This window comes from Anticarsia gemmatalis, chromosome 17 (assembly GCF_050436995.1).
Source record: "Anticarsia gemmatalis isolate Benzon Research Colony breed Stoneville strain chromosome 17, ilAntGemm2 primary, whole genome shotgun sequence".
Taxonomy (NCBI): domain Eukaryota; kingdom Metazoa; phylum Arthropoda; class Insecta; order Lepidoptera; family Erebidae; genus Anticarsia; species Anticarsia gemmatalis.
In genome coordinates this window covers 96295-108054 of record NC_134761.1, presented here as the reverse complement: position 1 = coordinate 108054, position 11760 = coordinate 96295, and the positions used below count along the sequence as shown (strand labels likewise).

General features: G+C 48.3%; 1 protein-coding gene across 3 annotated transcripts; it reads left to right on the top strand.

The window, feature by feature from the left end:
- Positions 1-724: 724 nt before the first annotated feature.
- On the top strand, positions 725-7280 carry LOC142980244 (endoplasmic reticulum metallopeptidase 1-like). Of its 3 annotated transcripts, XM_076125585.1 has the most exons (8): positions 725-817; positions 914-975; positions 1990-2208; positions 2293-2578; positions 4816-5075; positions 5198-6160; positions 6233-6325; positions 6397-7280. In XM_076125585.1, exons 2-8 carry the CDS (start codon positions 973-975, stop codon positions 7135-7137), a joined length of 2565 nt encoding a protein of 854 aa, XP_075981700.1. In that variant the 5' UTR covers positions 725-817; positions 914-972; the 3' UTR covers positions 7138-7280. The 3 variants fall into 3 exon arrangements, with proteins under 3 accessions (XP_075981700.1, XP_075981699.1, XP_075981698.1); XM_076125584.1 differs by having other exon boundaries at positions 764-975; XM_076125583.1 differs by having other exon boundaries at positions 784-817; positions 914-2208.
- The last annotated feature ends 4480 nt before the right edge of the window (positions 7281-11760 follow it).

The following is an 11760-nucleotide window of genomic DNA, read 5'->3' as shown; positions in this document are numbered from 1 at the left end:
AGGTATTTCAATAATTAAGTAGCAGTCAGTAGGTACGTTTTCGGCTCAAAAGTGCCAGACCATAAAACGAATTTTTGAAAAAAAGAAATCTAATATCGCGAACCCTGCATATCGCAGGATTAGAAATGCGGCTGAATCCCGCAATATCAAGATCTGGGCACACCGAGATTGGATGCCCTAGTTGACATGAAATCTTGAATTTGATTGATCTCAAATAACAAAGCTTATTAGTGTTTCTTCCCCACTTTCTCGGGTATCAAAATATCTCCATACCAAAAATATGCAAATTGGTTCAGTAGTTTGGGCGTGATTGAGTAACAGACAGACAGAGTTATATTGTATTATGTACGCACCTGGCATTAAGTCCGCCTTTATACACCTCTGTATATAAAGTAAAGTAAATAAATAAATATAATGTACGTACATAAGTCTGTTCTACTAAAATAAAATAATTATAGCTTTTACAAGCTTTGAGATTTAATATAGCCGGCAACATTATATCGATATAGCAACATGCAGCACTCACTGGATAATGTTGCGGTATCCCGCAATAGCGAGAAAGTCTTACTTACTTCATGCCTTGAACGTTCATAGTATGTAAAACAATACATTTGATCGGACACAAAATGCATTGAACGAATGTTGAATCACGTCGCTTTTTTATAGTTTCCGTCTTGACTTGGCCGTTTTGCCGTGTACTATTTTTGGAGCTGGCAGCACTTTCCGTCAGCTGGTTGTCATTTTTGACAGAGCATCAGCCAACTTTATCTGACAGATTGGCATTATTGATAAACGTAGTTTTTAATCAGAATGCAGAGTTAGTTCGTTTGTTTTTTCTTTGAACGAGGCTGGTCTCAATATGAAATGTAGTTAAGTCAGAACAAAATTAAAAAATAATTATTTTATGTGACAGGAAAGCTTTAATTCCCGGTACCTTTTGGAAACTCATCGTTTACTATAATTATTTCAACCATGGTAAGAAAATTATAATTATGAATGAACGGGAGTCATAAAAAATGATTATGGTAGTTTAATTATCTAGTCGGTGTAGAACACGATATGTTTTTTGTGCCTAATACATATTTTCCATTAATCTCGTACACGAGAGATGTACTGCAATATAGCGGCGCTGAGGTAAAGTAACCGCTTCAACCATGCTTCGGACACACGCATACACATATAAAATGAAATTATCAACGCAAATATAACTCAAACAAATGATGTCAATGGATAAACGTTTTGTATGACTTGAGAGGTTGATCCCAAGTCATTCAACATTTTCCTAGAATTTCACATATCCACATGGCACATTATTGTTTCTATGGATACAGTGCATGTTTAGATGGTATTGTTGATGTCCTATCAAAGGTTGTGATATCATGGTGTATGTGACACTCTGTAGTGATTAAGCCACCATTCACCTACTCATGATTATAGTCACATCACACATGGTTTATTTAACATGCATGTTTGTTGTTAGTGATGTAGTTTAACTCTGATCTAGTTTTGTAGCCTTCTGAAGGGATATGTAATATTATACTAACATTATTTTGGTCCACAACCTCTACACATTTATTTAAATTATATTTCAGTTTCAGTTCCCTTCCTATTAGTCATAGTATGACAGTTTATACCTTCCTCAATAAATGGACTATTGAATAAGAAATTATCAATTTAAACTAGTAGTTCTTGAAATAAGTGCATTCAAACCAAAAAGAGTATTGATTGGCATTCACATATCCATTAGGAGAGAATGATGAGAAAGATGTATACTATGCCTAGACTTGCTGACTCTTATTATATATTTATGTTGGCATTGGCTGATTTTCACGTTGTTTTTTTTATGGTGGGGCCATGGATAAGCGCCCAGTGTTCCGAAGAGCCTGGCCAAATGATTTCTGTTAAAAGTGTCATGTATTATTATGTATGAAAGTAGCTAAGTGTGGTAGAAGCATGTTTATGTTTATGAGTGTGCGGGCGTGGGTACAGTCGGGCGAGGTGCTGGTGAAGGAGAACAAGCTGAGCGCGGGCCCGCTGTCGTGGCCGTGGCTGGCGGCCGGGCTGCTGGCCAGCGCGGCGGCGCTGTGGGCCGTGGCGCTCATCGACGACGCGCTGCCCGCGCCGCTCGCGCGCGGGTCCCCGCCCGAGCGCTTCATCGCCGAGATCGCGCACGAGCACCTCGTCAACCTCACCTCCATCGGGCCCAGGGTACGTACCCACACACTCGTATCGAATGCAGTAACTGAAACTCGTTCGTATAAGAAATGTGGTGACACGCGTCATCGGTGGCAGGTGGCGGGCAGCTACGAGAACGAGGTGCTGGCGGTGGGCGTGCTGGTGGCGGCGCTGAAGCAGATCGCGGCGCAGGCGTCGCCGCACAACCGCGTGGAGATCGACGTGCAGCGCGCGAGCGGCGCCTTCTCGCTGTCGTTCATGGACGGCATGAACAACGTGTACCGCGACGTGCAGTCCGTGGTGGCGCGCGTGTCGGCCGCCGGCGCCGCCGCCCGCGCCGCGCGCCCCGCCCGCACCGCGCTGCTGCTGAACTGCCACTTCGACACGGTGCCCGACAGCCCAGGTATCGCTTCTGTCCCCCGCCTGAGCCGCTTTAGGCTCGTTAGAGTTGACTTTAGATAACTATTAATTAAAATATTTAAAAACCCCTGATACATGCATATAAATAATAAAAATATATTTAAAATATATAATACAGTCAACTTGGGTAACTTTGAATCATTTGGACGTGAACATTGAACGTGGGAATTTGATCTAGTTTTGATTATTTTTTCATAGTAAACCAACACAATTGATAAAAGTTTACAAAATTAAAATGAATCTTTATCGTGTGAAGCTATTTGAGACCCCATCCGAGTAAATTTGCAGACATTCGGTTAATCTTCCCACTTTCACCGATTTTAATGAAAAATGTCTAAAAAAACACTTAGGTACACGTAAGTCGCCTTTAATACAAAAAAAAAACTAAAACGTAATATGAAATCACTACATGATCCGTTCGGGAGTTATGATGCCATAGACGGACAGACACAAATTTATAACACCCCTCTTTTTGCTGGGGTCAAACATGACCCAGCCTGTGTTCCATCCAGTCTCTCCGACTCGTTTTATTTTCATCGATACCGACTCCGCGATGTAGTCGTGAATGCGTAACGGACAGAAAGTAAATCTCTATGATTGAATTATCGTCAAAGCAACAAACGGCCGCCTAGCTATTGACCGTTTGATATTAGAGACAAAATTTCCTTCTGACTCGAAAAGGATATACTTAATGAATCTTGTGAATCGGTCCCTACAGGCTACATTATAGCGCCGTTGTGCATTATAGTGGACGGTTATTTAGTACCGAGTAGTTCGATGCAGATAGACTATAAGAGGCATTTACACATGTGCCGGGTGGTATTGTTGCAAGGCACAGTGTTTAGCGCTGTTAGCGGTCAATGAGTGCAAATGATAGTAACTGTAGGACGTGGCCTCACGTGGCCCCTGTACTTACTCGTGTAGTGTGTAGTGGTGTAGTGGTGCAGGCGCGTGTAGGAGGTGCTCACTGATTGGCGAGGCGCGGACCTCGTGGCCCACTTTGAACATCTACACGAGATAATGAAACAACTTAGCGCTCGTTAACGCAGCTCACATATTTGGAACATTACTTCATTTAACGTTTGATATGATGTTTTTAAAAGTTCAATAACAGACAAATAATAAGGTAGTCGATTATATGCACTAAACACTAGTGGACCCGCGCGGCTTCGCTCACGTATAAGTTAGACGAAATTAAAGTTGTCCTTGATCCCTTATTTTATCTCCTCTAATAAATACATATCCCGAAAAAGCGGAAATCATATTTATTTACTAGCTGACCCGGCAAACGTTGTTTTGCCAAATAAATTAAAAAAAAAATAGTTTCACTTAGGGGTGTGAAAAATAAATAAGTATTGGCCGATTCTCAGGCCTACTCAATATGCTCACCAAATTTCATCAAGCCGTTTCGGAGGAGTATGGCAACGAAAACTGTAACGCGAGAATTTTATATATTAGAAGATTCCTAATAGCTTTTAAACTTCAGAAACGAACTCTCATAAAAACTTTCATCCTCTATTTCCACCCCTTAAAGGATGATTCGCGAAAGACACTGAAACAGGTATTTATTTATTTCAAACTAGCTGACCCGCGCAACTTCGCTTGCGTCACATAAGAGAGAATGGGTCAGAATTTTCCATGTTTTTGTAACACTTTTTACTGTTACCTACTCTGCTTCTATTGGTCGTAGCGTGATGATATAAAATATGCTTTTTTTTCATGAAAAATATTCTCAAAATTATTTATATCTCTTAGTATAACGAAGTCGCGCTAAGGCATATCCGCCATTAAAACAGTTGCCATGGCAACGGAATTTTGTTGATTCAATTTCATTATAATGCTGAATTTTCGCGACTTCGTTGAATTTTCTGAATTTTCCCGGGAAATGCGTCATTTTCCCGGGGTAAAAAGTAGCCTATGTCCTTTCTCGGGTATCAAAATATCTCCATACCAAATTTCATGCAAATTGGTTCAGTAGTTTAGACGTGATTGAGTAGCAGACAGACAGACAGACAGACAGACAGACAGACAGACAGAGTTACTTTCGCATTTATAATATTAGTATGGATGAACGACCCAAATGTGAAGTTTCACAGTTCTATGTTCAAAAATGTCGAACTCCCATACAAACGTCGATCCCGTATTGTAGCCCCGTGAGGGAGGAACACGTGTGAGTGAGTGCTGGTGTGTGTGACGGGTGTGTGTGTGTGTGTGCGGCAGGCGCCAGCGACGACGGCGCGGGCTGCGCCGTGCTGCTGGAGACGCTGCGCGCGCTGGCGGCGGCGCGGCGGCCGCTGCGCCACGACGCCGTGTTCCTGTTCAACGGCGCCGAGGAGAACATCCTGCAGGCCTCGCACGCCTTCGTCACGCAGCACCCCTGGGCGCGGGCCGCGCGCGCCTTCGTCAACCTGGAGGCGTGCGGCGCCGGCGGCCGCGAGGTGCTGTTCCAGGCGGGCCCGCACGACCCCTGGATCGTCGAGGTACGCCTCCGTCGCCGGTGACGACGCGCTACGATGATATGAGATCCTCCGGCCGGGTACGAAGAGAGTCGCCGATCTGTCGATAGTGAATCTTTTAAGAACGTGTACGTGTGCGCGCGCAGGTGTACGCGAGCGTGGTGCCGCACCCGTTCGCGTCGTCGCTGGCGCAGGAGCTGTTCGAGAGCGGGCTCATCCCGGCCGACACGGACTTCCGCATCTTCCGCGACTTCGGCAACCTGTCCGGCGTGGACCTCGCGTGGAGCGCCAACGGCTACGTGTACCACACGCGGCTCGACACGGCCGAGCGCGTGCCGCCCGCCGCGCTGCAGCGGACCGGCGACAACGTGCTCGCGCTCGCGCTCGGCCTGCTCGAGCACCCCGCGGCCGAGAGCGAGCCCGACCCCGCCGAGCGCCAGCCCGTGTTCTTCGACGTGCTCGGCGCCGCCGTGGTGTCGCTGCGGGCCCCCGGCGCCGCGCTGGCGGCCGCGGCCACGGCGGCGCTCGTGCTGCTCAAGCTGCAGCTGTCGGCGCGGGCGGCGCGGCGCGCGCTGTTCGTGGCGCCGGGCGCCTGGCGCCGCGGCGTGCTGCGCGCGGCGGGCGCGGCGCTGGCGGCGGGCGCGGCCGGCGTGCTGGCGGCGGCGGGCGTGGCGCTGCTGCTGCACGCGGCGGGCGCGCGCCTCGCCTTCTACTCGCGCCCGCTGCTGCTGGCGCCGCTGTACGCGCTGCCGGCGCTGGCGACCTCGTGGCGCCTGGCGGCGGCGCTGGGCCGGCCGCCGGCTCCGCTGGGCGCGGCGGGCGGCTGGTGGCGCGCGCGCCTGTGGCACGACGCGCTGGCGGCGCTGGCGGCCGCGGCGCTGCTCGCGTGCGCGGCGCGGGGGCTGCGCTCCGGCTTCCTGCCGCTGCTGTGGGCGCTGCTGCCGGCGGCGGCGGACGTGGCGGCGGGCCCGCTGGGCGTGCCGCGCCCGCTCGCTTGGGCGCTCGGCGCTGCGCTGCCGCTGCTGCAGACGTGGTACCTGGTGCTCGGGTCGCTGCTCATGTTCGTGCCCGTCATGGGCCGCGCCGGCGCCGGTCCGCTGCCGCCCGACGTGAGTCCCTCTCGCTCTCGGTCGTCTCGGAGTCGACGTTCACTCGGCGACTCTAACGTTTTTTCGTCACAGGTGACGATGGCGGTGATCTCGTCGACGCTGATCCTCGCGGCGCTCAGCTGGCTGCTGCCGTTCGTCGTCGCGACGCGGAACCCCGGGAGACTGGTGAGTGCGCGACGCGTCGAACCGGCGTCGTCGGCCCCGCGAGCGACGTCTGACGTTCGCGCGTGTCGCAGATCTGGTGCATGTTCGCGACGAGCGGCGTCGCGGCGGCGCTGGCGGCCGGCACGTCGCTGGGCGCCGCCTACAGCGCGGCGCGGCCGCAGCGCCTCATGGTGTTCCACACGCGCCGCACGCAGCACTCGGCCGCCGGCGCCGCCGTGGACACGTTCTACTGGGTGCCCGAGCTGGACGCCAACACGCCGCGCGCGCTGCGCGAGCACGCGGGCCCGGCGCGCGAGCTGTCGGCCGCGGAGTGCGCGCGCTGGCCGTACTGCGGCGCGCCCTACTTCCTGCCCGTGCTGGCGCTCGTGGGCCGCTCGCACCGCGTGGAGGCGCCGGCGCCGCCGCTGCCGCGCCTGGAGGCGCGCGTGTGGGCGGAGCGCGAGGCGCGCGGCCGGCGCGTGCACGTGCACGTGGCGCGCGGCGCGCCGCACGCCGTGCTGGTGCTGCGCGCGGCGGGCGGCGCGCGCGTCACGTGGAGCAGCGTGCTGGCGGCGCCGCGCGCGGCCGCGTGGGCGGGCGCGGGGGGCGAGGAGCGCACGTACTTCTTCGCGCTGCACGCGGCGCGCGCGCCGCACGACTGGCGCGTGGAGCTGCTGGTGGAGGGCGAGGGCGGCGTGCAGGCGTCGCTGGCGGCGCACGCCATGTTCGGGCGCGACAAGCTGCAGGCGGAGCACGCGCGCCTGCTGGCCGCGCTGCCGCCGGTCGTGGCGGCCACCGGCTGGGGCGTCGACCTGCACCTGTACGACCTGTAGGCGCGCCGCCCTCGCGACTTTCGGCGAGAGAGCGACCGACGTTTCCGATTTATGATTATTTTTTCGCCGTCGCCCGCGACGAAGTGTCGATGTGTGTTCGTTCTGTCGACGCGTCGGGAGGGACTCGACGACCGCGACTGTATAATGACCGCGCTCGAGCTCGAGATTCGACCGACGTGCTCGTACGAGACATATCATTCAGAAAGGCGCGCGTAGTTGTCCTCTAACATGATGTCGTACGCCGCGGTGGCTCCGCGCGACACTTACCGCTAGTCGCTCTCGCCTGAAGGCTTCTCTGATAGCTTTACGTCAACCTTAAATACATAAACACGGATAGTTTGATCTGAAGCGTAGAGATAACGTAGATTTAACGAAGTTACATAGTTATAGCCGGCTGAACGTCACGAACTTGTAAATAAAATAGGACACTTTATGGTGTGATGTTGTATGGAAGGCCAGTAGAGGTAGTGATGACTACGTGTGTGTGTGCGTGTGTGTGCGCGCGTGTGTTGTGACGTCACGTGCCTCGCGACAGATAACGTGTATTACGTGCAACATCGCGCTTCACTCCTCAACTTTGTACAAATCATCACGATTGTACCTACTTTTTGTTGCACCTCGTCACTTCAGTTGGTTAACTAGGTAGCTCGCAATAAAATGTATAAAGTGATTGACAAACTCGCAAAGTTTATCTAATTAATAAGTTATTACTAAGAATATACATTTTAATATTAGCAACGTTGGGAACTGTTACAGACTTGGGAGTGATAAATAGATATATTTAATTTGTAATTTTGGTGATGAGTAGTTAGGTAATAGTGGGGTAGCGTACGTGACGAACTTTCGTATTTGAATACGTATACCTACGTACTATTTAGTTGTTCGCATTATTGATGCATGTCGAACAATTAAAGTAGATGCATAATATAACTGGTGACCTCGCTGGCCACTGTGAGGCTCAATCCACACCGGGAGGTCAGCGGCCGGCATGTCGCGCTCATTGTTTTCGTCTATCAATTATAATCAAATTATATTTATGAAATTGAGAATTACTTGGGACTGAAAGTGGTCGCCGCACCGCTGCCGGTCTGCCGTCCCGGTGTGATGGAGCCCACTGGTCACCGACCGCCTCGTCTTACTATTCATTATAATAATTTTAAGTTTGTCAATATCACTATGATTGTTATGTTTCGACTGCCAGTGCTAGTATAGGCTTCGTCATATCATTTTATTTATTGTTAACGAAATAAACAGATATTATACTTATTATGAAACAAACCGCTGACATTTTGGCGTTGACTAATTACTTATAACTTGTCACGGCCCGGGTACGTATCACGTTGTCTGCCTTCACTAGGTAGGTACGGTATGATATTATATTATTATTATCGTCACTTATTGTTCAATGAAAGCGTGAAACGAGACACTGATACGTAAGTTACTAGAGAGTAGTAGAGAGCACGATCATGTGCGACACTAGCTCGAAGGCGCCCCTATCTAAGTACAAGTTGATGAGCCGCGCCAGGTGTGTTCGTGTGGCGAACTGATGACCAGAGGCAGCCACGTTAGCATGAAGCACTGATACGGGTATGTCATGCGGTGAAATACGGCACAACGCAATGTTAATATTTTTGTAATTAGGCGAGGTTCAGTGATAGTTTTAATAGGTGTTAGAATATTAAAAATCCTGTTTTTAAAAAATCACGTGATTATCTCGTGTCTGCCTCCGTGTGACGTGGCCTGCCGCTGCTGCCACCTACCTATGTTGTATGCGTGCTGGTCTATATATACGTGTAGCTGGCTGCGCGTGACAGGGAGAGTGGGAGCTCGATGGAACAAGGGGTACAATGGAACACCATCCATAAAAATATTATAATTACGCATTCCCGCGGCCCGCGCTTATATGCACTTCGCCCAATCACAACACTTTCAATAGGAAATGAAGGGGATTTGCTACGTAGTTTCGTACGCAGCTAGTAGTAGTTCCTGATAATATGTAGCGTGTATCCGCGCCAAAGTTCTCGAAATCATGCACCTACGGTGATACCACCGGAGCCGCGTTAGCCACATTATCCGATCACCTGATGCACACCCACCGGACACCACCACCGTATATGAACCGTGTATAAAACAACATGTGAAATATAATAAATATCAAATTATACATAAAACCTTATAAAAAGCAATAAAATAGGTTAATAATGTATGAGCAACTGATTACCGGTCATTTTATAAAAATACGTTACTGATGAGATGTGACGCCACTCTAAAAAGATCACGAGTCAGTGCGTACAATCCTATAATAATATGTGCTCACTGCTCCCGTTACACCATCGAAAGCAACAATGTAGTCCACTCAAAAACGCAAGTGTAGAGTGCGTGAGCGGGATGTTAAGCAATTTCTTCAGAAATTGGTTCAGGATGCTTAGAGAATAAATATACTAAAAATCCCCGCCTCTAGGGGGGGCGCCGGAGTGGGGGAGGGGGTTAATGTTCCATAGAACGCTGAAAATTTAGTTATCCAGCAAGCACAACCACATAATTAAAATCCAAAATTTCAGTCAATCCAAAGTTTCGCATTTATGACACTCATTCATGATCGCAAAAACATTCATTTTTACTATTTCGGAGCGTGATGCTCGAAAACTGATGAGAATTTCGGTAAAGTGTGTTTAACAAAAGTTGTAGACAATTTTATCATCTTTCATTATGTAGAAGACACTTTTTCTCTACGACGAACCGTTTTAAAGATATTAGTAAAAAAACTAAATAATGGGAACTTTAACCCCCTCCTCGCACTCCAGCGCCCCCCCTAGAGGCGGGGATTTTTAGTATGTTTATTCTCTTAGCATCCTAAACCAATTTCTGAATAAATTGCTTAGGATCCCTCTCACGCACTCTACACCCGCTTTTGGAGTATTCGTTAAGCGGACTAATGGTTTTACGTTACTTTAAAATTTCTACGATTTTTCAATTAGGCATCTTAAAAACGGAGAACATTGTGAGACAAAAAGTATTTTTTATGTTGCTCCTATACCAATCCATCTTCTAGTTTTTTCGTGAACATATATCGACAGACAAATAAACAAAAAAAAATTACATTGCATTTTCGGTATCAGTATCCGTTAGGGCGCGTTCCCACTATGTCGTAACGATTATATCGTTGGACGACTGTCGTCTCTAGCTATTCCCATTATAACGATTGTTTGTCGTAATTTTTTTTTATTGTATTCTGACTGTCGTATCTAGCCGTCCCCACTGCCACGATAATCTGTCGTCACCGCAAAAAATGTCGTAGACGACAATAAGTCGTGTCGTTCTATATGTGAACACCTCAATTGAAACATATAAGCCATGACACTTAAAACTAACACGATTATCTGTCGTCACGACATAGTGGGAACGCGCCCTTACTCATTAGCCCCCGATAGATTTTTCTTTTTTTTTTTCAAATATATTCAATGTAAAGAATTTACCTCTGTACAGATTTATTAAATGAGTATGTCTAGATTAATAGATATCATTTGACCATTCTTGTACCAATGTACCCCATATGCATATTCATGATATCTCAGCCCGGGGGCACATTGGAACAAGCGAAGTGCGGTGCAAAAATGTAAAAAAAACATTTAAGTTTTCTGTTGAAGTACATAATAAATATGTTATTTGTTCCATTGTACCCTGACTGTCCCTGCTAGTTAATTAGTGAAATCAACATCAACTATTTGGCACATAAGGAAACAATTTATTTACTGTGATCATAGTGACTATGTTTAGGGAATGGCTTTTTTGTTATATTATTAAATGTTTACTAAAAAAATGCTTGTATTATTTGGAAGAAATGTTAACCTTTATATTATACCGACCAAAAAGTAACCGGAAAGGCACCCTTATACTTACGTTTCAGTGAGCCAAGTGGTCAGTGCCAGCTTATAGCACTTTTAAATAAATCAACTTTTAAGAGATGAATTGCACATAAAACCAGATTATTAAGATGAATAAATAATTAACCCTCCTTAGAATATATGATGAGGGTGAGGAACATGAGATTTCCACATTTTTTTATTTCAATACCCAAACAAGACTGAAGACACAACCCTCTGACTGAGCTATAATTGCTTGACTAATCGGCACTGGATCAGACGTTTCGTGCGAGGTTTGTCGCCAGGTAAGTATAAGGCGTAGTGCTTTACCTGGTCTAAGGGCTATATTTCACCGGGACACCATCAGACACCATAGCGGCGCAACCAGTCGCCGCTACCAACAAAATGTACACAGCTCTATAGAGAGTTACTCACCTGGTGTCCGCACAGAATGTTACTGGTTGCTCTTCTACGCTCGTCGCGCCGCACTAATAATAATTGTTTTAGCGCAGTATGGTATCTCACTCAATGTCCCGATACTGTCGCAGTGTGTTGTGACGACTCTGGTGTCTGTATGGTATGGCAAGTACTCAACACCGGACGTCCCCTAACACGGTATCGACGAGCGGTCAACCTGCCCAGTAGGAACCACTCCGGTAAACCGAAGAGAAAAAACATATCGCTCATGTTCGTGAATATGTCGATCCGCATACAAGTAGGTTATACTCACTATGACCTGTACAGTATTTACTATTATATA